The 27,204-nt window shown below is 45.1% G+C and overlaps 1 protein-coding gene across 4 annotated transcripts in view; it reads left to right on the top strand.

The window, feature by feature from the left end:
• Positions 1–27,204, top strand: part of AGRN (agrin) — a 591,795-nt gene that overhangs the window by 546,556 nt on the left and 18,035 nt on the right. For 2 of the 4 annotated variants that reach the window (XM_069241112.1, XM_069241114.1), the window contains 5 exons: positions 9,901–10,017; positions 11,904–12,093; positions 15,747–15,834; positions 24,413–24,445; positions 26,332–26,556. In XM_069241112.1, the coding sequence (XP_069097213.1) occupies positions 9,901–10,017; positions 11,904–12,093; positions 15,747–15,834; positions 24,413–24,445; positions 26,332–26,556 (653 nt within the window). The remainder of the gene's footprint in view (positions 1–9,900; positions 10,018–11,903; positions 12,094–15,746; positions 15,835–24,412; positions 24,446–26,331; positions 26,557–27,204) is intronic. The other 2 variants (XM_069241113.1, XM_069241115.1) reach the window with 1 other exon arrangement.

Raw genomic sequence — 27,204 nt, 5'->3', positions numbered from 1 at the left:
TGGAACTTTTCTTGGGACAGGCCTTGTCTCCAGTTTGGTGTCCAGACTGACTACAGTTTCGACACCAGGCCTTTTTGGGATCAAAGTTTTTACCCTTGTACCCAGGATTGTTTTGTGAAGAGGCTCTGGGCCCACCCTCCTGTGCAGGTTTTTGGGGGCCTGTAGAAGACTCTTTACTATTTTTATTTTTGGCTGTCTCACCACCTTTCCCCTGGGGAGGTTTTGTGACCCCTTTCTTTTGGTCACCCCCTGTGGAAGTTTTGGACACCCTAGTCTTGACCCAATGGTCCGCCTTCTTTCCCAATTCTTGGGGAGAAATTGGTCCTAGGTCTACCAGATGCTGATGCAGTTTATCATTGAAACAATTACTTAACAGGTGTTCTTTCACAAATAAATTGTACAGCCCATCATAATTACTTACACCACTGCCTTGAATCCAACCATCTAGTGTTTTTACTGAGTAGTCTACAAAGTCAACCCAGGTCTGGCTCGAGGTTTTTTTAGCCCCCCTGAATCTAATCCTATACTCCTCAGTGGAGAATCCAAAGCCCTCAATCAGGGTACCCTTCATGAGGTCATAAGATTCTGCATCTTTTCCAGAGAGTGTGAGGAGTCTATCCCTACACTTTCCTGTGAACATTTCCCAAAGGAGAGCACCCCAGTGAGATTTGTTCACTTTTCTGGTTACACAAGCCCTCTCAAAAGCTGTGAACCATTTGGTGATGTCATCACCATCTTCATATTTAGTTACAATCCCTTTGGGGATTTTCAACATGTCAGGAGAATCTCTGACCCTATTTATGTTGCTGCCACCATTGATGGGTCCTAGGCCCATCTCTTGTCTTTCCCTCTCTATGGCTAGGATCTGTCTTTCCAAAGCCAATCTTTTGGCCATCCTGGCTAACTGGATGTCCTCTTCACTGGAGTTATCCTCAGTGATTTCAGAGTTGTTGGTCCCTCCTGTGAGGGAACCTGCATCTCTGACTATTATTTGTGGAGTCAGGGCTTGAGAAGCCCTGCTCTCCCTAAGTAGTACTGGAGGGGGGGAATTTCCCTCCAAGTCACTATCTTCATCCTCTGAGTTGCCATCCTCAGAGGGGTTGGCCTTTTCAAACTCTGCCAAAAGCTCCTGGAGCTGTACTTTGGTAGGTTTGGGGCCCATTGCTATTTTCTTTAGTTTACAGAGTGACCTTAGCTCTCTCATCTGTAGATGGAGGTACGGTGTGGTGTCGAGTTCCACCACAGTCACATCTGTGCTAGACATTTTGCTTCTAAAAGTTGGAATACTTTTTAAGAATCTAAAACTGGTTCTAGAATCTAATTCAAACTTTTACAAACTTTTAAACTCTAAAAGAAATGCTAAACAGGATCTAACACAAGGCCCTAGCAGGTCTTTTAAGAATTTAGAAAACTTTTCAAATTGCAAAAATCAATTTCTAATGACAATTTTGGAATTTGTCGTGTGATCAGGTATTGGCTGAGTAGTCCAGCAAATGCAAAGTCTTGTACCCCACCGCTGATCCACCAATGTAGGAAGTTTGCTCTGTATGTGCTATTTCAAAGTAAGGAATAGCATGCACAGAGTCCAAGGGTTCCCCTTAGAGGTAAAATAGTGGTAAAAAGAGATAATACTAATGCTCTATTTTGTGGTAGTGTGGTCGAGCAGTAGGCTTATCCAAGGAGTAGTGTTAAGCATTTGTTGTACATACACATAGACAATAAATGAGGTACACACACTCAGAGACAAATCCAGCCAATAGGTTTTGTTATAGAAAAATATATTTTCTTAGTTTATTTTAAGAACCACAGGTTCAAATTTAACATGTAATATCTTGTTTGAAAGGTATTGCAGGTAAGTACATTAGGAACTTTGAATCATTTCAATTGCATGTATACTTTTCAAGTTATTCACAAATAGCTATTTCAAAAGTGGACACTTTCACAGTTCCTGGGGGAGGTAAGTTTTTGTTAGTTTTACCAGGTAAGTAAGACACTTACAGGGTTCAGTTCTTGGTCCAAGGTAGCCCACCGTTGGGGGTTCAGAGCAACCCCAAAGTTACCACACCAGCAGCTCAGGGCCGGTCAGGTGCAGAGTTCAAAGTGGTGCCCAAAACGCATAGGCTATAATGGAGAGAAGGGGGTGCCCCGGTTCCGGTCTGCTTGCAGGTAAGTACCCGCGTCTTCGGAGGGCAGACCAGGGGGGTTTTGTAGGGCACCGGGGGGGACACAAGCCCACACAGAAATTTCACCCTCAGCGGCGCGGGGGCGGCCGGGTGCAGTGTTAGAACAAGCGTCGGGTTCGCAATGTAAGTCAATGAGAGATCAAGGGATCTCTTCAGCGCTGCAGGCAGGCAAGGGGGGGCTTCCTCGGGGAAACCTCCACTTGGGCAAGGGAGAGGGACTCCTGGGGGTCACTTCTGCAGTGAAAGTCCGGTCCTTCAGGTCCTGGGGGCTGCGGGTGCAGGGTCTTTTCCAGGCGTCGGGACTTAGGTTTCAGAGAGTCGCGGTCAGGGGAAGCCTCGGGATTCCCTCTGCAGGCGGCGCTGTGGGGGCTCAGGGGGGACAGGTTTTGGTACTCACAGTCGTAGAGTAGTCCGGGGGTCCTCCCTGAGGTGTTGGTTCTCCACCAGCCGAGTCGGGGTCGCCGGGTGCAGTGTTGCAAATCTCACGCTTCTTGCGGGGAGTTGCAGGGTTCTTTAAAGCTGCTTCTTGAAACAAAGTTGCAGTCTTTTTGGAGCAGGTCCGCTGTCCTCAGGAGTTTCTTGTCGTCGTCGAAGCAGGGCAGTCCTCAGAGGATTCAGAGGTCGCTGGTCCCTTTGGAAGGCGTCGCTGGAGCAGAGTTCTTTGGAAGGCAGGAGACAGGCCGGTGAGTTTCTGGAGCCAAGGCAGTTGTTGTCTTCTGGTCTTCCTCTGCAGGGGTTTTCAGCTAGGCAGTCCTTCTTCTTGTTGTTGCAGGAATCTAATTTTCTAGGGTTCAGGGTAGCCCTTAAATACTAAATTTAAGGGCGTGTTTAGGTCTGGGGGGTTAGTAGCCAATGACTACTAGCCCTGAGGATGGGTACACCCTCTTTGTGCCTCCTCCCAAGGGGAGGGGGTCACAATCCTAACCCTATTGGGGGAATCCTCCATCTGCAAGATGGAGGATTTCTAAAAGTTAGAGTCACCTCAGCTCAGGACACCTTAGGGGCTGTCCTGACTGGCCAGTGACTCCTCCTTGTTATTCTCATTATTTTCTCCGGCCTTGCCGCCAAAAGTGGGGGCCGGGCCGGAGGGGGCGGGCAACTCCACTAGCTGGAGTGTCCTGCGGTGCTGTGACAAAGGGGTGAGCCTTTGAGGCTCACCGCCAGGTGTCACAGCTCCTGCCTGGGGGAGGTGTTAGCATCTCCACCCAGTGCAGGCTTTGTTACTGGCCTCAGAGTGACAAAGGCACTCTCCCCATGGGGCCAGCAACATGTCTCTAGTGTGGCAGGCTGCTGGAACTAGTCAGCCTACACAGATAGTCGGTTAAGTTTCAGGGGGCACCTCTAAGGTGCCCTCTGGGGTGTATTTTGCAATAAAATGTACACTGGCATCAGTGTGCATTTATTGTGCTGAGAAGTTTGATACCAAACTTCCCAGTTTTCAGTGTAGCCATTATGGTGCTGTGGAGTTCGTGTAAAACAGACTCCCAGACCATATTCTCTTATGGCTACCCTGCACTTACAATGTCTAAGGTTTTGCTTAGACACTGTAGGGGTACAGTGCTCATGCACTGGTACCCTCACCTATGGTATAGTGCACCCTGCCTTAGGGCTGTAAGGCCTGCTAGAGGGGTGTCTTACCTATACTGCATAGGCAGTGAGAGGCTGGCATGGCACCCTGAGGGGAGTGCCATGTCGACTTACTCGTTTTGTTCTCACTAGCACACACAAGCTGGCAAGCAGGGTGTCTGTGCTGAGTGAGAGGTCTCCAGGGTGGCATAAGACATGCTGCAGCCCTTAGAGACCTTCCTTGGCATCAGGGCCCTTGGTACTAGAAGTACCAGTTACAAGGGACTTATCTGGATGCCAGGATCTGCCAATTGTGGATACAAAAGTACAGGTTAGGTAAAGAACACTGGTGCTGGGGCCTGGTTAGCAGGCCTCAGCACACTTTCAATTGTAAACATAGCATCAGCAAAGGCAAAAAGTCAGGGGGCAACCATGCCAAGGAGGCATTTCCTTACAGTTACTCAAAAGCGTAAGAGTAAATTTACTTGTAGTAAATCGACATATGTAGATTTACCTTTGTGAGTAGGCCCCTACAATTGTTAGATGGCTCTTAACTGCGCATCTGTCAACAATCATGTAGGCCAGAAGGTCACTATGCTCACATTGTCTTCAGGTCATCCTTTCAGTCATTATTTTTAGAAAAGTATGATCCTGGAACAAAGAAAACGGTAGATGGTTTAGGGACAGCAAGAGAAGTTATGAGGCACCAAGCTGCAAATTATTAGCTTCTACTGATGGCTGTTTCAGGGATGTGCTTGAACTGGTCATGTGAGAGCTACATATTTTTGTAAATTTTGAGGTTTCTTGGAGGAAAAGAAGCTTGAAGGATTAATGTACCCAACTGTCCTTTTATTGTGCCCTATCTGCCTACAGTGGTAGGGTAGCCAATTGGCTTCCAGTCTGTCTTCCCTTATACCAAATTGAAGCTTTGTGTGGCTCTTGTCAGACTTTCTTAAAACCATTTTAGCTGGAAAAAAATCCAAATGACAAAGTAAAGCCTTGCAAACAAAGAGGACTAGAAGAGGCTGCCACTGCACAGCATTAGATATGGAAAACCGGAGCAGTTAAAATGATAGCGAGGCAGCAGGGATTACACTAAATCTCCATATGTGGAATAGGTCAGTGCCAGCCATCTGCCTCCGAGAGTTATGAGACTTAGATACTGTGAAGATCATTATTGCTTAGAAATACCAGAGCAGTGTAGGGCCGGACACCTCTGCATCCTTCTTGCAAATGGTCAAAAATATACCTTGACGCCAATGACCTCAAAAGTCCCTTAAACATTCGGGTCAAATTAGTTCATCTATTCTTTACATCCTTAGGCCATGCAAAATAGCTTTCGATGACATGAGCCTCACAGCTAGCTATGATTTGATGGTCATTACAACTACGTCAGCTCATAAACACTGCTTTGAACATGAGATTTCAGAGATGTTTCAGCACTGAAAAATGTTGTGAGCTGTACAGTGTATTCTTCACACCGCACTAAGCATTGAGAGAGTTATCCAAAATACACATTATGTGGCCAAGACTGCATCAGAGCTATAAAACTGGCTAGCAGTGCCAGTATTTCGATAAATGTCTACTCGGGCTGGGCCGTGGTAAACTAATCCCGCCAATAAAGCTAAGCTGCAAAGCCCTTTGCACAAGCATCAATACACACCAGACACTACAAGGATCTAGATGAAGAGGAAACATTTTCTGTTTTCACATTTTTCATTGTGAACGGTTAAGTAATACTCCGAACAAACCTACCTTCACAAACCAAAGGCAAACAAAAACATCTGTAAAATAGAAATCCTATAATCATATGGAAAGAATACTGAGACACTAAAAGCACCACTGTGCCACGCTGGTGTAAGAAGTGCACCATGTAAATACTGAGCACCTAACAAAGAGGCAGTAACTGTTTGACAGATGAGCATCAGAGGCCTTCAGATTTCAGAGTTAGAGAATTGTGCCTTTCGTACTCATTGAAACGCAAGCAGAAGATGAAGTATTTTGAAGAGCTACTGAGACAGCAGTGTAAGTATTACTGTAAGGGACTGCTGGCATTTCCTCGAAAGGAAGCAGATTTGTTACACAAGGTATTTGAAGATGAAGGTATTTGAAGATGATTCAATGTTCCATGAAGGCGGTGCATGTTTAGGATGAAAGAAATACAGTTTCCTTGGGAAATTCGCTCGGTTTTATAGAGACTTCACCTCTGTTTGAACACTAAGACCTGTCCACACACTGGCAGCCCTTGGAGGATTATGGGTGATCTCATCCCACATAATAGCACCAATGCCTGCAGAACCAGAGGAACCCATCAGGATCTCCAGATTTGGTAGTCGAGACCCGGACATCAGGTTTCCGCAAAATAACTGTGTATACAGTCCATCTCTGTAGGAAGCATTTACTTAATCAAAGGTTACCCTGAAACCTAGTGTGACCTTGGCTTTCAGGCACTGATATCAAACACCCCTGAAACAGAATTGTGTAGCCAAGAGGGAGCAGCTTCTGTTTGCCAAGTCAAAAATAGATTACGGTTCTTTCGACAATACTGGAGAGAAATTACATCAGGCTAATGGCTGCTGGATGTAGTGACTGACTATTAATGTACTCTGATGACAAAAATATTAGCTTTGGACCAACAAGGATGTGTTATAAGGTCCTACCCGTCCATCTACTACTGAAGGGCTTCAGGCTTTTCTAGACAAGCTGGCACTGGAGGATGTGCCAATGCAGCAAAGAATATATGCTCCAGTGTTCAGCATTCTGCAGCGCACCACCCTGCTACCTGCACACATACCACGTAATTGTGGCATCATTCTAAAATCTATGGCTACTTCTGGACCACATCAGCCCCGAGGCCACTGAGTAGATGGGTAAGAACATATGAGTTTTAGGTAACTACGTTCGAGGATAGTCTCTCGTGGAACTGTAGACAGCTTCAAGGTGATGATAGACTGAGGATACACACGTCCAGGTGTTGCATCACAAGCACAACATGTTCATGGGAAGCTCTGTTAAGCAGCAGCATGCCGAAGTTCTAAGGTTCAGCTTTTTATCTTCAGTTAGCGGTCCCATAATACTTGGTGCTTTACAAGTCATGCAAGTTTCCCTTATTTAAATGATAGGCAAATTCCTAACAAGTAAAGCAAGAAGCAAAACGTAGTTGGTGCATCATCCAGTTTTACTTTGAACGTGAAGAAATGATTAATGTGCAGTCTAGAGGAGAGTTATATTGGGGTGGAGGGGGTTGGACGCTAGAGTCCAATTTCAAGTATTGCAGGCTAGAACTGAATTCCTGTGTGGAATTCTGCTTTGAGCTACTAGCAGTAACCTTTGATCCTGCACCCGGTTTTACCACCAGGTCCCCCCTTCACTTCCATCCCTCTAAAGTCCCACATACACGGGTCCTGCGAGAAGTAGGTTCTAAATGTCTGTTAAACACCCAGAATAGGAAATACAATGCAGAATTCCGACATGGTAACTTCAGGTCCACGCAGTTATTCCCTATTTAGATTGTAATAGCAGGAATTATGTGAAGAGATACTGACTGCTGGAATCTATGCATAGAACTCCTGTAGGCTCCTAACCATGGACTAGGAATATAATACTGTGGATCAGACGGTGACGTGATTCCAGAAAATTAGCCTGCTTTTCTGTTATTTCTGACAATCCTAGGGAGGTAATAAGATTGGTGGAAATCTGGCAATAGCAAACCAACCTTCCAGAGTACAAGTCTGAAGATGAGGACCATTCATGGAGGATGGGCAGCCACCGGGGCGTAACAAAGGCCCCCGCGGTGCGGGCGGGTGCCCGAGCTCCAGGGACCCCCCTCAGCACAGCATAGCACGCTGTGCACGGGCGGGTGGCCTCTGACTGGATCCTTTGCAAGGGGGGGGGGGGGGCGTTTGGTTAGCCGCTAGCAAAAGCTCTCATAAAATGGAGAGATGTAGTGGTGGTATCAAGGCAAGTCCTTAAACACTTAAATAGTGAAGTGTCTTTAGTGTTACCAAGGGAAGGAATTTCAAGGATTGAACTCTCAAATCGACCACTGCAACCAGTACATCGGTGACGGTGCGGGAGCAGAGATGGTGTCCTAGTTGCATAGAAGTGGCTTGGTCGCTAATGTCAGACCTGTAATCTTTGGACGCCAAGACCATAGGTGAGGATGTTCGCATTACAACAAACACTGCAACCAGAATACTACATTCTCAAACAGTACAGGGCAAGTTCCTGACAATTGCCACAGGAGACACTGGCACTTTACATCACCTGAGCTCTGCAGACTCATATTCAGAGTAGCAGAGACTTTACCAAATTTCTAAATACAAGTAGTTCGGTGTTACCTTTCGGCACAGGCTAGCTTTGGGGCGTTTTGAGCGTCGGCGTATGTGGGCTGATCGAAGGGGAGCCGTCTTGATGACGCACGTTGCCTTGAGAGGCTGCCACGGGACCGCAACCAATGTTTTAGACGTTGCATCTTCGGGAGCGGCGCACTAAAAGGTTGATAGTTTTGCTGTTCTACGACTGGAGATGCGAGGATTCAGTGTTCAAGCGAAAGCCGTTGTCTTAGTACACCTGAAGAAGCAACGGGAACCGCACCTGGGCACGAAAAATATGATCGTTCACAAACTGCAATTTCCCACTGTGGTCAGCAGGGGGCAATGATGCTTTGCTTTGAGAATGGAAAGGGAATATAGAACTAGATGTACTTGGTCGAAAGGTTTGTTTACGTGCATTTGCTGAAGGACTCGGGTCATTGTGTTGTAGAATCAATGGCATCGGGGAGTGTGAGAGATGTACATTTTTATAGTTTGCGGTATGCTTCCAGTTGTGGTTGTCTCCGCAGACCCCTTTCTTGTGCTGGTAATCTCTTGTTTATTTTATTTTTTATTTTTTGTTCTTAATCCCATTTCCCGTGTTGTCCGTGACAGGAGGTGCTCCGCTCCTTGAGCGTATGGATCTGGAGGAGGAGTGAGTGGGAATCAGAGATCAGTGCTCCTTTACATGATTACCATCAGCCAGGGAGATTGTCATGATGCATTGTTACAAACTTTTGTCGTAGGGTGCTGGCGCTTGGAGTATGTGACTATTTGTGATCGAAAGGGTGGACTGTGTTAGAGTTCTCCGATGACCAGCAACTTGTGGCAGATCTCTCAGGCCTTCGTGCGTAATAATGAGTGGTTAGATACATGGGCTGGTATAGCCTGTATCTGTGCACTCCACAACCTGCAAGGTTCCATAGCACCTGGCAAACATTATATGCCTGTCCGTTGAAGATGAAGGCTCAAGTGGTGAACCGCTCTACGGTATCACATGGTGACACAAATGACATTAGCTTTAGACCAAGAGACCTAGCATTTTTGCTCTCGATCTTGTCTTTTGTCGACGGAGGCAGGGAACGCGTTGTTCTTGGTGACAAGCAATAGCAAAGTTTGTACCTAGGCATGCTAATCCCTCAGATCCCAAAGGCAGTTATCCCAATTTAACCACAATGCAACAAATGCACATTTTTTGACAATATAAACCGCAAATTGTTTAACACAGCAGCTCTAGGCAGCACAATGAAAATAAAGCTAATTTCACCTGACCTTTTAAACTGCACCGATATAATCCTACAGTTCTTTACTTTCAAATAAATACATATTCATTTCCGGGCTATTTATTTGTATTGTTTCACATTACCATACAACATTCTTTTAAAGCTAGATCTACTGGCATTGCCAATGCTTTTTCTAATCAAGAGGTCACCTACCAGTCAATAGTGAGCCATTGTTTTGTTCGTCTCTTGACACAGTATCCTTTATTGCCACCAGAAGGCACCCTCGGACATTGGCTGAAGTGGTTGTTATGTGCTGTTCATAAAATACCAGGAAAGCTTGCTGACTAGATGGGAGTTTTGGGTGGAACACGTAAAAAAAAAAAAGTTACTAGCTATTTTTATTTAGGCCCCAGGCGTCAGGCAGCTCCCGTCACCAGGTGGCTGCTTGCTTCTAGCTCCTTTTTTCGCGTTCCTGTGTTTGGGCGAGAGATTGAATAGATGTCGCTGTGGTGCTGATGCTGTTGTGCCTTGACTGTGCCATCTGTGCTGTCTTTCATTGGTCCATTATCTCCCCATGATTTTAGTCATTTCGATCTTACCTCTCTCTTGCCTCAGGCACCGCACACTGCCTTGAACCTGAAGGAGCCCCTTTATGTGGGAGGAGCCCCCGACTTCAGCAAATTGGCACGAGCTGCCGCCATCTCTACCAGCTTTGTAGGAGCCATCCAGAAGGTAAGGAGGAACTGACCTGCTCATGCAGCAGTTTGTGAAATAAAACGAAACTATTAAAACATTGAACATTTTTTTATGGAAAAATATAATCGCTTACAACGAATAATGTTTTGTGGTTTAAACAAAGGAAAAACATAAACGTGGTAAAACGGCCCAGAAGTGAGTAAAAAGCACAGCCAAACAAGAAGTTCCAGGGTACCAATATGAAAGCAGTTCAAATGTTCAGGCCACCTGTAGAAAGAGAAAATATGTAAAAATGAAAATGCATGTAGGGAGAATGTGGCCACATAAAAAGTACTTGTGGAGCTGGAAAAGTAGTAGTACAAGCACAAAAACACTGGCAAAATGGCAGACCTCAAGAATAAATAAAAAAAGCAAAGAAAGGCAGAAAGAAGGCTAGCAGAAAAAAAGAGAGGGTGGACAAGAGCAATAACTGTAATCTTTTTTAAAAAGCGCCATGGGCAGCGTCTTTCCCTAACGAAAGTAATGGGAATTTTTTTTTATTTTTGTATGGTTGAGATTTTGGCATCCTTTGTCCTAAAATAGAGGGCGCCACCGAGTTTGGGTTTTACATGGATCCTACCCTTGTTACAGTCGACCTGGTCTCACTTTCCCTTCTGTGCCACACTTTATACCAGTCACAATAATATGGGGCCTCCAAGATCACTGGCACACAGAGATGCCAGTATCCACTCCCGGTCTTTTCCTATATTCTGTAGCTCCTCAGATCGGTCTTTCATTTCATGAGGAACTAGCCTGATGTTAGCACGCCTGGCTCCACTTTTCGGCCCTGCCATGTTTCCCAGGTCTCGGCTTCAGTAGCTGCTCCTGTCGAGGGGTTTTCTTTGAATTCTGTGACTTGTAGTCTTGTTTACTCCATAATGAAACCAGGTCCACACATCCCAGAACTCAAAGAAAAAACGATGCTGGAGCAGCTTATGACACATGGACCTGGGGAACCTGGGAACTATGACCTTTTGAAGAGCATTAGTTACTGGATTCTCCATAGGTTTCCGTTCTGTGGAGAATGTTCCTGCAGTGCACCAAGTAGTGTCGATAATTCAATGTAACATGGAAATCTATAGAATTGCAGTATCGATCTTAGATAATGTTTGCCAGCTAAATCCAAGTTAAATTCACATAAAGTACATCTGGAGATAACGCATGTACTTAGTGATTCTTAGAAATCTGGAATGGATTTAACTCTTAAATACCTATGTTGGGCGGACACCTTTGCTGTAGAAGATGCCAGTGCTTGAGAAACTCACATTTTCAGCTTCAGTTTGCCAGGTGGTCTGAATTTAGGAAATTTTCCTCCAGTAAAACACACACCCTGATTTCCATGGAGCTACAAGGCCATAATGTTTCTCACAGATGAATCTTCTAGTTTTGAAGATGTGTCCAGTGCAATACTAGGCATTTCTCAAGCTGTGGACAATTTTCATCCCACACGTTTTTGTCTTGCACAAATGCCCATCTGCACATGGGTCGAGAGATATTGACAAGCTGACATGGAGTATGCCACGCTGCCAATGTCTCAGAATGCCGGTGCTCCACCTCTTGTCAAGTAAAATGTTCTGGTCTATTTGCTGTCTTCATTCAATAGATTCAAGTTCTGCAGGCCCCCGTTTCTCTTGTGTTCTCTTTGTTGATGTAACTGACTTTTGGAGGATGAATCTTTGAATTGTGGAAGTGTCTCTGTTGTGTACAATATTCTTTGACACCAGGGTCTTATCTCCATCCTCTTAGTTCTGTCACAGGACGTCTACTTCTCTGAAAGCCCTGGCTGTATGTCGGATTTCTCCTCTAGTGCAGACCCCGATTATATGTCAGCTGTCTTTGATGCGTCTTGGTCCAAATTTCACACTTTCTTTTTCCCTCCCCAGATTACAATCAAGGGAATCTCCATATTAAAGGAGGAGAACATCAGAGAAGCAATAGAAATTTCACCTTTCCGCTCCCATCCATGCACCAAAACCCCCCATCCATGTCAGAATAGCGGCAGTTGCCACCCGAAGATGGAGAGTTATGAGTGTGTTTGCCAGAGAGGATTTTCAGGGGCACACTGCGAGAAAGGTAAGGACATGGTGTATGGCAGTGCATTGATGTCTGTTCTGCATTGAAGTTGGAGGACAGGATTTGCATGCAGGAGTCTGACGCCCTTCAGGGAAGAGGGCAGTTTCTTTTTTCATGTTAGGCTCCTAGGTTACAGTCACAGCAGGTAGGTCATGTCAGCTTCACCCCCCCACCCCCTTCCACTGTAGCTCTCTCCTAGCTTCCACTCCAGACCAAGTACCAGCATTCTGTTACGTCATGCACTCTTAGCATTCCAGACACCAGCTCAGACATACAGTTCTCACAGGATGGGGGCTCACATGATTCTACAACCTCCCTTTCATCACAAACAGTAAAACAGGGAACAGCCAATCCCTTGCATGGGGACTCACAGGATTCTAAAACCTCCCTTTCTTACAAACAATACAACAACGGACAGCCAATCTCTTGCATGTAGAGTAGAAGGACAACCATTCACAATTAAACATCAACCTGTATAACTTAAACATTCACCCATATACAACGTATTAAACCAAACAGTACCGACACAGACACACAAAGACAATAAATAATCAAAGAAAAACTGCAACTGGTCAAGACATGAAGCTCCCCAATCCTTATGTTAAAGAAACACAGCAAAAGGTAGGTTGGGATTATCAATGCAAAATACTCACAATGATGCCTCACAGATTTATACATGAAGAACACATAGTCACAAACGCACAGTCATGCAGCAACCAGGGCATCCTCACTGGTTTCCTTCAAGAAGGGTTCCCCCATCATCCAGTAGGCTACACGTTGAAGGCAGGAAACAAAACAAAATGAAAGTTAAACTTTGTCACCTCAACTCTAAAAAAAATTCTTGATCAGACTCCGAACACGGTAGCAGCCCCCCCAAAGCTATTAAAAAATATAAACAATTTGATCAACTTTTACATCGACTCTCTGCCCCCCATCAAACACAGCAGTATAAAACGATTCAGATCCCAGGCCAGTTATTACATGGAGGAACTTGGGCTGATGAAATGCCACTGCAAACAACTAGTGTGATTGGAGAATGAGCCATGACAATGCAGACAGGAGCACGTTCAAATGCCCCCTAGGACATTACTACCAAATGATTTGCACAACAAATGTTCCACTCTGGCAGACCACATTAATGCCAGCTCCACCACTGTGAGAGATTTCACCTCACCATTGGACGCCTCCAACTCAATCACCCCCTTCGCAAGACTTCTGCAACATTCTCTCTCAATTCTCTTGCAACAAAATCACCTCAATTTACAGTAATTTCAATTAGCAACCAGACCTCGCCAAATGCCTCCTGATCTTATCCAAAGAACCAATGCTAACCACATAGCCCGTCATCACCCCAGAAAAAAATGCTGCCACATGGAAGGCCATCCACTCAGGGACCCCATCAGAACCCCTGCCCACCACATCTATTATAGAGGACTGCAACTCATAAGCAACATGCCCACTTACATTCTGAATGCTTCCAGCTCTCCTGCGACATTCCCAGATGCTTGGAAACGCACAGCTGTCCTCCTATTACCGAAGAAAAACCTCAACAGGCACCTCACCAAATATCTCAACAACCACAAACTCCTTAACACACCCCAGTCTGATTTCAGACCCAAACGAGCACGGAAACTGCCCTCATCGCTGCCAAAGATGACATACACATGACTCTGGACAGAAGAGATATAGCTGCCCTCATCCTCCTGGACCTCTCCGCAGTGTTTGACACAGTCTCCCACCCCATCTTTATACAACACTTAGACAACATTGGAATCTATGGACACACATTTATATGGATCTGCTTCTTGACTGGATGGACCCAGTCAGTCAGCCTGGCGCTGCACACCTCAAATGCCCATGACCTCATCTGCATAGTTCTACAAGGATCCTCCCTGAGTACGACCCCCTTCAACACATACATGATCCCTCTAGCCAGCATCATTCGCTGTCATGATATAAATGTCTTTTCTTACGCTGACGACACACAATTCATTCACTTCCTCACCAACAAGATACCCAGTGCCAGGATCAGGTTCAGTGCGTGCTTTACTCAAATAACACACTGGATGAAGACCAGCTGTCTAAAGATGAACAGAGACAAGACCGAAATTGTGATCTTTGGGAAGAGCATGTCACCGTGGGACTCCACTTGGTGGCTAACAGTGATAGTACTAGCACCCATCCATGTAAAGAACCTCAGGCTCATCATTAACAGCAGACTCACCATGACTGTCCAGGTCAGTTCCGTCACCGCCTCATGCTTCCATGCGCTGAAAATAATAGAGAGGTTTTCAAATGGCTCCCAATCGGCACCCGTAAAACCGCCACACATGCCCTGGTCACAAGCAAGCTGGTGTACGGGAGCACCCTTTATGCAGGTATCAACTAAAACTCCCTGGAAGGCTATAGACCATTCAGAACACGGCAGCCAGAATCACTCTCAACCTCCCACATCGCCATACCTGGAGGAGCTCCACTGGCTCCCCATTCACAAACTAACACAATTGTGTCTGCTTACACAAAACTTCCAGACACATCTGCTTGTCCGGACTCCTACTTGCACAAATTCAATGCATACCGAAAACCAGATCTGGCAGTCGAGCCTTCTACATCGTTCCTAAAGCATGGAATAACCTGCTGCTACACATAAGAGCGTCCTCCTCACTTGAATTCAGCAAGAAGTTGATGCCCTGGCTTTTAGAATAGTCCCACTAAGCCATGGATGCACACCTGCTCAGTGTCAGGTTACAATCCCGGGTGATAGTGTGCTCTACAAATCTGCCTAACATAACAAGATAACATAATAACAACTCAAGCACAGGACCTGTTATCACAACTACACGTTTACACAATTTCCCCAGACATCAACTTATCAACACTAGAACAGTCCAGGTATACAACCATTGACATCAGTCCATGTCAACAGGTAAAGATGTGCTCACCCACAAATTCCATAGTTCTACATCAAACACTACCTTCCTAACAGATTGAGCGGATGCCGGTTACAGGTGGATGTGAGGGTGGGCGGCACCAAACCTGTCCTCCATGGGCACAGGGCCACCTTCCTTCTCACGACAGCCCTCCTGCATGGCCAGAAATTGCTCTCAACTGCGACCAGAGTCTTGCTGCATTTTTACACAGGTAGTAGATAAGTTACTTATTTCATGTTAGGAGGCCTTTAGGTTACAGCAACATCAAGTAGGTCCTGACCGTGCTCCATCCTCCCTTCAACTGTCCCCGTCACGTAGCTTCCACTCCAGACCACACACCAACATTCCTTACATAATTCACTTTAAACATTCAATACAGAAAGGGAATGGGGACACACCGGACACTAGAGACTGTCCCCTGATAACGGGAGGGTCGATGTCCGATTCAGGGTTTGTAGGGGATGGAGGTGCAATGTAACTAACTTTGGTAAGCTGTTGTAGCCGGCCACTGTTGGGTGGGTGTACATGGAACAGTGTTTTTAGGAGGGGTGGTTTTAATTCTGGTGGATTAATCTGTAAACAGGCAAAGGAATAAATAAACTAATTGATCTGCTGTACAGTTTAATCTCATTAGCTAAGCATCTCTTTTTTGAAAGTCCTTGTTGGGGTTCAGCAAATGCTGTATTGATAAACATTTGACTGACTGATCTCTAACACTTCCAGTGATCATTGAGAAGTCAGCAGGAGATTCAGAAGCCATTGCATTTGACGGCCGAACCTACATGGAATATCACAACGCAGTGACAAAAAGGTAAGCCTGGTTCTACTTCTTCCTTTGCCCACCCCACATGCTTTCCCTGCAACAGGATGGAACGTGTAATGCAAAAGACATGCCAGGAAACCTTTTTGGGAGGTGTGTTAACTGCCAGAAGAAGTGAGGTCATAAATCTTGTGACCTCACATCCTCGTAGTTGTTTTTGCACTTGTTGTAAACATAATAAAAAAAGAATAACGAGAGCGGGGGGGTCAGAAGACAGGCTCGAGAGTGATGTTAGAGAATTAAAAAATAATCCAAATCTTCCTTCCTCTTACTAATCAGTTCAGACCAACTTAGATCAAACCCAAGTTGGGAGCAAGAGGGCCCAAATGTCATATTTGTCTAAAATGTTGCTTTTTCCCCACCCCCAGCTCTGGTTCCCTGTACTTCACAGTATGTACAATTGAACATATTGTTTTATAAACGGCGCTTCTAATAAAAGCGCTTTAAATAATGGACATTTCATTGCTTAGTGAAACCTCAGAATTTAACTGACCCACCTGAGCCTTTCGGCTAGCTCAGTGTAGCACCCAGGAAGCTGGCATGCATTTTGAGTGGGCTGCGGGGGTCTGTTGCCTTAGTCAGATTCCTGGACTTAGCGCACAAAACATCTCCTTGTTTATCATTGATCGGTGTGCTTTTGTTACCCACATCTCTTTCAGACAATGTGGTCCTCAACCTATAGTTTCAAGCATAATAATTGCCCTTGGCACCCACTATCTCCTTCTTTGTTATGGTTACCACCTGGCTGGTGAGTGGCAAGCGAATAGAAATGCACTAAAAACAACCAGGAGTGGTATTTTTGAATTGCATTTTTACCTTTTTTAGAACTAATTTTAAAAAGACAAAGTTAGAAACACACCAAGTGGCATAACTTTCTGGGCCGAGCTGAAGTCTCTGCTATCATTATCACGATGTAACGTCTGTTCATAGACTTGTGGACAGATGTACCACTGTTTTATTTTGCGAGTCTCTAATTGCGATTCATTGCAAATCGCAATTAGAGGCTCGTAAAATAGAGACACACATTTAGCAATTCCCAATGGGGTCGCAAATAACCTACCTCATTAATATTCAAGAGGTAGGTTGCAATTTGTGACCCCCATTGGACATGGCCACACTCACAGGGATGGTGGCCTGGTGGGCTCAGCAGACCACCATGTCTGTGACTGCTTTTCAATAAAGCAGTTTTCTTTTTTTAAACGCATCCCGTTTTCCTTAAAGGAAAACGGAATGCATTTCAAAAAGGAAAATTAAAAGGTTTATTTTTTTTCATTTTTTCAGAGTAGGCAATGGACCGTGGGACCACTCTGAAATATATTTTCACATGCATTCACAGAGGGGAAGGGGTCCTGTGGGAGACCCCTTCCCATTTGCGAATGGGTTAACACCAATTCGAAATTGGTGTGAACTTCGATTGTTTTGCGACCACATTGACGTTCACAAAACAATCATACATACCACCGTGACTGGCAAATACAAAAATAGACGCCCTTGGGATGCCCCCTGCCTAATTGCGAGTCGCAAATCCTATTTTGCGAGTCGGTTACTGCGTACCAACTCACAAAATAGGGATGATACATTGTACCTGGCCTCTTTGCGACTGCAAAAAAGGCGTATATCAGGCCCATAGTCCATTGGTTTTTTGGCCAGGCTGGCAAGTGCAGTCCGTATTTGTTCTTCGTCACAGAATTCTCTCAGGCAGAATCATCTGTTAACACAAACATGTAAGCTGTCTATGAGTTTCTGCAGCATTGTACAGTATTCCATGCAAACGTTTGATTAAGATGTCCAGGATGACATTTAAAGCCCATGCAGGGGGACTGCATCCAGCAGTGTGCAGATAATACACTGCCTGCTATTTCAGAACACCAGCATCATTACATCAGGACTCTATATTATTCTCTCCGTGATGAAAGCTGTGCAGCGCGTAGGAAGGGGGTGGTTGTTTGTGTCTAGATGGTCACTTCCTCTCAGTTTCCTGCCTGTCGCGCTAAGTCCATGGCCATTTCCTCCAAGTCCACACCCTGTCCTGTTTTAGCCTCTGAGAGCAATCAGAGGTCCCAGAATTCGCACGCCTTTCCTTTCCTTTGCCACGGGCATCTGCCTTAGTGTTTTGCTGTATGCCAGGCTATCATGTGATTCTACCAGATACCATCAGCCTGTAGGATGCTGTGTTATTCTTATTTGTCCAGAATAACCAAAACTGCACTCCCTATGGGACTGCAGTGCATGTATGATCGTAGCAGAGGTTCCAGCTGTGCCACGGGTGCAAAAATGTATGGAAAAGCAAGAGTCAGTGTGAGGCCCCCTGGAGCAGATATTATGTGGCATCGGTCTGTGCGGGCAGTGGTATTGAGGGGACTTGTATAACCTGAGCTTGCTTTCCATTGTTCCTGCTGGAAGTTGTTTGCATCAGGGTGGGCAGTTTCTATCATGTCTGGGGAAATGGCTTGTCTTTGATCAGAGCTGCTGCTTGCCATCAATTAGTCTCATTTCAGACACTGTTAAGTTCCCGCCATTTGGCATACAGCACAGCTAATCCTTTTTGTGGCATGGATATTTGAGACCCTGTCTGAGACCTCCTTGAGCGTGCGGGGGGACCCATGTGCACTGCAGTATTCTGCCTATTGAGTCTGCCCGGACTCCTATGAAGAACGATTGAGTCTGTCTGTCACCTTTTTCAGTCATGCCTTATGATCGTATAAAAATCGTGCAGTTTTATTTCTGGGACAAATAGTAAAAATATGGTTATTTCTTAACCTTCATCATCATTAAAGACCTGATTCCTAATCCCCCTCTAAATGCCGATTTTGGTGCAACCTCCGGGTTGCCTCCGATTTTAGTATAACTGATGTGGTAAGAGCGTGCAGGCAAGCTTCACACCATCCAAGTTTGCACACCTTAGAACCAAGGAAAACACATGGTTTTACAGAATTTCCCCTCATTCCGAGGTCCATAACTAAGTGTGGTACAATAGTTGTATGCTAGAAAAATACTTCACCCAAAGTATTTCTCAGGTGCACAATTATCACCTGAAATTGCGTGGATTTTATGAAACTGTTACGTTCTAAATTGCAAGAAAAGAAACCTGAATTAGTTTGAAGTTAATGCCGGGAGTCAGACGTTGCGTTCTGTCCATTATGGTAGTTATTTCGCGTTGATGCTTTTGCACAGAGCGGCTGCAGTGAGATTCACTCTCTGATGTCCTTTCATGACAACATCGCCTGCGGATGCCGGTGGTCTGCTCCATCTGTCCCACCTGCTGTCCCACCGAAGCTCTGTAGAGGTTCAGGAACGACGAGGCTGCTTTCCCTGCAGGGTCCTCGAATGGATAATGTTGAAGTTGATGCTGACGAGAGCTCCGTTAGAGTGAAGGGCAACAGCATAAAATGTTTTTAAAAAATTACAAAAAAATGACACTGCCACCAAAAATAGACAAACCGTCAGAATAAACACGAAAAGAGATGGGACCAAAGAGTTAGGCAGTTTTATGCATTTCAGTTATACCAAGGCACTTGTGTTGTGTGGTGCCCAGTCGTTTTTTGTTTTCAAATTGTCATTTACAGCTAGGGTCCACTGCTTGAGGGCACTAATATGTTTAAGTATTTTTTTAGCATTCTCCAAACGTTTTTGTTTCTGCTTATCCAGTTTGTGATTTGAGTGCCAAATTACCACACAAAATCGGGATACATAAGCCCGCTTGTCTCTCTATTAAGCTTTTATAGGTCCTCTTGTTAATCTAAGTTTCTTGTTTGTTCCAGTCCCTTATATTTTTCTTTTTCCATGTGCCTTTTGTATGCCACTGTGGCACCTGTGCATGTTAAGCACAGTCTGTGTCCTGTATGTATGTGTCTGTGTGTGTGTGTGTGTTTGTGCGGTGGTTATGTGAGGGTTGGTGCTCATGTTCAGAACCTGCAGTCTATATTTGTGTGTTCCTTGTTCTGTTTTTGTATCATCCTTATTCTCGTAGTATTCATTGCCTCTGGTGTTTCTGGTTTTTATATTCATCCTACTGTCTGTCCGACCTTGCTGTGTTTCTTTGATCACAGTCTGTCTTTTCTGTGTGTTTCTACTGCTCATGTTCCACATTTATTGTCATTGTGTTTCACGTATTTGTTATTTCCTTGTTTTCAAGCCAACTGACTAATGAAATTCCAGAGTAAGTAGATCACCCATCACCATTTTGAGCCATTTCCGTGCCCCGCGGAGCAGCATTTGTTGCTCTGCTACAGTCACTACATGATATTAACACACATTGATGACAACCCAATCTAACCTACCTCTTCCTTACCAGTGAAATTGCCAGCATGTCCTGAATCATCCAACCTTATACCTGAATGGAGACCTCAAATAATCCATCTTCTTATTGAGCCAAAAGACATCATCCACTCCCTGACCTTTAAAACCCTGTCATTATCACCATTCATAGTCAATAAAGCCTAGACATGTCCAGCTTCTAGATGCAGCAGAGAAGAGTACTGCTGAGTCTGATATCAGAAAGCAAGCAGAGCCCTGAGACACAGGCTCCTAACCTAAAGTGTCAGTCGAGGCCTCCTTAAGACCTTTTCCATGGGTCAAAGTCACCCCAATCTGAACCAAGACAAATGTGCATCACCAATTCAATGTACAGAAGAGGGATCCATATCATCAATCATAAGACAGGCAACAGTGACCCTAATTGCAGTCCTATGTCTAGCATTATGTTCTTCACATCCAGTCGAGGCCTCAGTCTCCATAAACCCTTCCTGTCACTTAGAGGTCCCTGTTCTGTCCTTTGTAATAGACCTACGCATTCGAATAATCCTTTCTGCGATCCTCAAGCTCCTTCCTGAGCCTTTGACTACAAGGATGCTGCTCTGGCGAATCTTCCATCAGCAGTTCCACATCCAGTAGAATCTGCAGCGATCCTTCCGCCACTTTAACTCAACGGTTTGCCTGGCTCATACATTGTGGATTGTATATACTGAACAGTATCAGCACTTTAATACATCCAGTGTACAGTAGGGTAACAAGAGCACCCAGCTATCCTTACCAAATCTTTTTGTCCCATCCCGTCTCAGCAGTGAGGTCTGTGCACGAACAGGGCTGGCTGGACCTCCCAAATCAATATTTAGGTGCTGGTTGGTCGTGAACTTAGCCACTTCTAGAACTGGACGTGGGAAGCCTGCACCAATTGCACAAGCAGGTTCTTTCGGTGGACCGCCCAAACTAGGGTGACCACTCACTCCTGGTCATTACATCAACTGTCTCCAGTCTTGAACTTTCATGTACAAATTATTGATTTCAGGTGTGTTAGTTTAATTAGTCTATTTCTGTGGAGCCAAAACAAGACTACAATATTCAGAATGCATTAGGCAATCACACAAAGTGGAAACTTAGTGACCCAGAGGCCAGTGGTCACCCTAGACCCAAGAGCTTCACTACCTTTTGCATTTACAATGTTCACAACAATTTGGGTTACATGGTTTAATGTTTTCCTCACGATTCTTAAAATGGGCATTTCTTTCCACACCAAGCTGCTTTGTTATTTAGCAACTGCAGACAGAGAGATCCTATTTGTGTGAGTCAGAAGGGTCAGTACAGTTGTATAGAAGCCAACGGTCCAATTCAACGGTACATGCGCCAACAAGTCTGAAGGTTTATTATATATGAGCAAGACAAAAGCTGGCTGCTAAGTTGTATTTGAGCCAAAAGAGGGACAACACCACTGTATGAGAGCCAGAAGGGCCACTGTCAGCACCCTGGTATGAGAAGGTCCACATTATGTAAGCAACTAGGGCCAGCCCTGCTGCGTGCGACCCAGAAGGCGCCACCTCTGCTGCACGCAAGCAGGAACAGGCCAGTCCGCTGCACGTGAGCAAGTGGGGTTAGCACTGACGCATGTGAGGTAGAAGGGGACAGACCATCTGCATGTGAGCAAAAAGGGGTAAGTTCCAAAGCACGTGAGGAATACTGGGCCAGTCACACTGCATGCAAGCCAAAAAGGGCTAGCCCCATTGCATACAAGCCAGAAGAGACCAGATGTGCTGCATGTGAGGTCAATTATCGGTGCATGTAACCCAGAACCGGCAAGACCCATTGCATGTGAGTGAGCCACTGTATGAGAGGCAGAGGGAACATCAACACCAGTCTTACAATACATTCTGGACAGTAGATTCTTGGTGGCTTTAGTACCCATGCAAGACTAAACTGAGTTCCCTGTGTCAAGAGAGCCGACGTTCCTCTCATCTCTGCATTTCACCCCAGCATGTCATCTGCAAATGTGCAAACATTGGAAGACTGCCCGGTACTGCATGTGACGGGGCGACAGTGAGGCTTGACTGGGTCCCGGACTGTGTTATACTGGGAAAGAGCATTGCAGAGGTAACATCTTCTCTTTGACCATGTAAATCAGTAATTTTCAAACAAAACTGCAGGTTCACTTTTTTCTTAAAGGTGGCAGGAGATAGCATTTTCATGTTCTAAAAGTTTTTCCTCTGCGCGGCCAAGCATTGGGAAGTTGGAGTATTCAGGCCCATTTATTTCTGGCTTGCTTATGTAGGTTCCATAGATACCTAACCAGCCACAACACCAAACCTGGAAGGTTTCCAGGCCCTCATTTGAATGAATGGCGTTAACAATAGCTAGACAACAAAGAGGCCAAGGATGGAAATACTCTCATACAGCAACATGAGGCATTGACAACCATCAGGCTTTTTTTCCCACCGGTTAGTTAGCAATACCCGGAAATTATTGGTACTATTTTGTTTCTACTGCCTCATACTTTAATGGAAAGAAAACCGTCCTTATCGTCTTTTGTTACTCAAGGCAAAATGTAATATGTCTGTAAAGTTCTATTTGTTTTTTCTCTGGAGCCTGTGCTGCTGCATTATTTTATGCAGAGTGAATCTGTTATTCTTTCCATCCAGTATATTAATGACCATCTAATCCCCTTTTGCTATGGCTGTAAACAAGCCAACCAGTGTATCGACCAGAGAGCACCGTGCCAGCATCTTTGAACATTTAATGAGAGTAAAATTCTGATTCTAACAGAAAATAGGCCCAGACATAAAAATAAAAGCAGCCCTCATTAGGGAATCAGATATCTAATTCAGTTTACAAATTGGGGCAGTTTTTAACTTGTAAAGACTCGATGAATAGGTGTTTTGCAAAGTCTGGAAAACTGCATTTGCTTGTGTTTGCTGGAGACACTGGTCGTGGCACCATCAGGGACATCAAATTAAAAACCAGCCCACCAGACCATAAAACAGGCCAACAACATCCAAAACCCAGCCCACACACTGGCCAGTCAGGCCAGCCCTTCTGGTCTTTCCAGATAGCCCTAAAGGCCATTCTGACCCCAAAATTGAACAGGTCTGTTTCTTTGAGCCTGAATAAATCAGCAAGAGTTTGAAGTGCCTCGAGACTGTCATTAGGACACACAGCAGACTCAGTTCAGACTTGGAACAGGACGAGAACAGGACCAGGGCCCTGCCAAAACAGAGTCAGTTACCCTGTGTCTTGTTCTGTTTCAAATTCGTTCTCCCTTGCACCTACCGTCCCACCTAAGATCCAAGTCCATTGTGTGTATTGGGCAAACCCCTTCCTTTGTAATCCTCTACAGTTATAGGTTGTCTGAAAGAGAGAAAAGTCGTTCCTTCGAGGTGGCAATGCGTGGGGCTGAGCAATGCGTGGGGCTGAGCAATAGCTCAGAAAATAATTTATAATGTGTTTTGATACTAATGTTGACCTTTCCGAATCATTTAAGGGATGCTCCGTGTTTTCTTTGAGAGTCTGTGAGTAAGAAGTCTGGTTGGATGGGTAATGTGTATTAAGTTCATATCCAGAGTTTGACAAGCTTGAATTGAGGGTGTGTTGGGGCTCAGAATGAAAGATGCTCAGAATTAGGCACTGTACGCGCTCGGACGTGGGCTTTGACAGCTTATCGTCGATGGTATGGCAGACTCAGTTTCAGAGGTTCACAGTCAGGTTTGCAGGAGGAGAAATGGGGTGTGGTCCACAAAGCCGGGTCCTTCTGGAGCATTATTAATAGCTCACAGCTAGGGTTTGCATTGTGGGAGCTTAGAGCCCTAATTGGATTAGAAGCAACATACTTTGAGAGACCCTGTTTAGGATGAGAAATTCTGATTTTGGGGTGCCAAGATTTTGTATTGTGGGGAGCACGATGTAGGCTTATTGTTTGTGCAGTTAGGTTAGGTATTGAGGTTATTGGGGCCCCGAGTTCGTAGGCACTTGGTAATTGGGACCAGAAGAGAGGACACTAAGCTTCAGCTTGGATTTAAAGATTTATAGTTTGGGTGTGAAAGAAAGACTTTGTTAAGGGGCTCCCAGGTTGGGGCTTAAAGAATCCGAGTTCGGGATTTCCAGAGTTTGGGTGGCACACAGTTGAAAGAATGTTTGTGGGTATTAAATGTTAGGTTTTTCTAAAGTTCAACACTTGGTCTTGGTGCGATTGAGCCATAAGTAGTTGAGTGTCTGCCTCAGCGATAGCATCATGCAAGGCACAGTAAGACTTCTTCCTTTTTGCAACTGTCCTCAATGCATGCCCCCCTTTCTTTCTGCTTCTAAGTCCTGACTTTGTGGACGACTCCGAGGACGGCAGGTAAGCCTTTTCACAGAACTGGTCACAGTCTTGTATGTTGTCTTGCAGCCTCACTGTGGTTCCATCATCAGCCAGCATTTTCTTTATTTCTAAGGCACCATTTTCAAAACCGAGAGCAGGCTGGAAATTTCTAAACAAGAGAATGTGCTCAAGCCATAATTATATTCAGACCCTTCCTTCCGATCATCTGCCCTTTTATTTGGAAGTCAGTGTCATGACCCTCCCAAAAATGTCTTATTAGACTCTCCTTTCAGCACTGTGTTTGTGTGGGTGCTAGTCTTTTTGGGAGGATTTTGAAGTTGTCCCGAGCAAGTACCTATTTTTAAAATAGACTTCAACAATTTTAAACTAGACTTCGACTGTGGTCCACCTGCTCCATTAGTCTGGCCGTTTGGAGCATGCCACTTAATAAACAAAGACCTAAGTGAATGCCGATGATGACCAGTCACTGTGTTTATTTTAAAGCAGTATAGCAGTGACTTTGGGACGTTATGGTGCAGGTCGGTGCCACTAACAGATGACAGGTAGGTGGAATTCATGCGAGCACATCAGTCCAGATGAAGTAGAATTCCCTGTCACCTGCCAATATAAAATTTGTGTGTGGCATGGGGGAGGAGGGCACTTTGGGAACAGTTTAGGGATTGGTGGCCTCTAGAAATAAATAAAAAAAAGTCTGGCTTAGTGTGTGTAGTTGTTGGTGTGTCCCACCTGAGTGTGTCCATGTGAACGCACTCCATTTGTATATGGAAGTGATGAAATATCAGTAACTCTTTAAAGTTCTGTGCACCCACTTGCAAATAAGTTTCATTCGACCTTGCAACGTTGCCAAATCCCTGGCAAAGATACACAGTGGGTTGTAGCTGCTTCAGGATGAGAAAGGGCGTGAAACACACAATCTCTGTCTCCTGCTCTCCTACTTTATTTATGCTATAAGCTTATAGTAGCAGGCATTGATATAGGTGTTTATTTCATACAATATCACGTACTAAGCCTGTACCAGAACTCTGTGTAATTTTATTCTCTCTACCCTGTATTGTATCTATCCCCACCCCCCAGGGGGAAGGGTGATAATTGCACTGGGCTGGAGTTGCACAGTATTTTGTAATTATTTTACCAACTAAATCATTCAGAAATAAATACTTGTTAAAAATAAATAAATATGAAAAACTGTTTTTAGAAAAACAGGCCTTTACTTGGGCACAGATGTTTACCTAAAATATTGTGCCTCATATTATACTTTTGCTCAACTCCCCCCCCCCCCCCCCCCCCCCCCAACCACGTCTACTCCAGAGTCCCTTACGAGACTATGCGGTTGAAGGAAACTGGATCCTCTCTTCCCAAAATCATTAGGGGCTGACTGTTTCTTTCCGTAGACTAATCTCTCCGCTCCCATATTTCCACTGGTAAGAGATTTTACTTTGGTATTTTGGAGAAGTTCTTGAACACAAAATAATATGTTAATAACCAGTCTTCTTTATAATGTAGTTGGGCTGATGAGCATCCTTCACCAGCACCCGCCTCCAATACTTCTGCCCACCTTACAATGAGTAACCTAAGATTTAATGATGTGCCCTGGAACCGTTCACTCCAGGAATGTGCTAGATTCTGTGCCATCGTGAAGGGAGGTAGGGACAGGCCAAGGATTATTTGAGAGGCGCAGCGTAAAGCATTTGATGGATGAGTACAGAGCACTGACCGTAAAGGGATCTGCCTAAACCCATCAGATAGATGAAACCAACCTCTCATGTCCCACCTTCTTCTAGACCTCCATCGCCATCCCTTCCTCTAACAGTAGACTCACTGTTGTTTCAGCCCTGGGCTCCACACTCCTCCACCTAACACTTCTGCCCCGATTCTGAGCCATGTGCTTTCTCTCCCTCCCTTAGTGAGAAGGCTCTGAAGGTGAACCAGTTCGAGCTGAGCATCAAGACTGAAGCAACGCAGGGTCTGATCCTTTGGAGTGGGAAAGGCATGGAGCACTCTGACTACATCGCCCTGGCTGTGGTCAATGGCTTTGTGGAAATGACCTATGACCTTGGGTCCAAGCCCGTGATCCTTCGGTCTACAGTCCCGGTCAACACCAACCAGTGGGTCCGGATCAAAGCGCAGAGGTAAGTGAATTCTTTTGATAAGACAACCCATCTGTGAAGGTGTTGGTGGTTTGAAATATTTATTTAAAGCATTTGCGATGTTTGCGTGCCATAACCGTACTCCATTGTGTAGTGTAGCTGCAGTGGGCCGCTGAAGAAAGTGTCTCTCCTCGGGGTGTAGCTGTCATTATCATAGCGGGTGCACTGGCACCGGGACTCGGGTGTGAAGGGGCCGACTGCACCATGATTGCCAGTACTGTCTTGCTACGCCACGCGTCCCTATCAGGCCTCCACCCTCCCCGTTTACAAGTAAACTTACTCTGGGCACATGGAGAATATGTTTAGAACTGGCTAGCAAAACATTTTGCAATCCTGTTGCCTTTTTATATATTTTGCAATTCCATTAGAATATTTTAAGGTAAAGGTAAAAAAGGGGAACACCAAAAACACACTGTGAGCTGTTGCTGTGCCTTGCACAGCCATATTATTAATGATAGGGGAATATCTATAGACGAATTGGGAGAATTCCTTATAAGGGAGGCTCCGTTGAAAGTCATGAGTGTTGCATTCTATCAGTAATATGTGATGCAGTGCCCAGAAAGACATCACACCGTAAGAATGAGTAACTCACACCACTCATGATCCAACTAAAAAAAAACAGGCTCTAGC

This window comes from Pleurodeles waltl, chromosome 6 (assembly GCF_031143425.1).
Source record: "Pleurodeles waltl isolate 20211129_DDA chromosome 6, aPleWal1.hap1.20221129, whole genome shotgun sequence".
Taxonomy (NCBI): Eukaryota; Metazoa; Chordata; class Amphibia; order Caudata; family Salamandridae; genus Pleurodeles; species Pleurodeles waltl.
The sequence above is the reverse complement of the archived record's forward strand: the minus strand, read 5'-3'. Positions and strand labels throughout refer to the sequence as shown.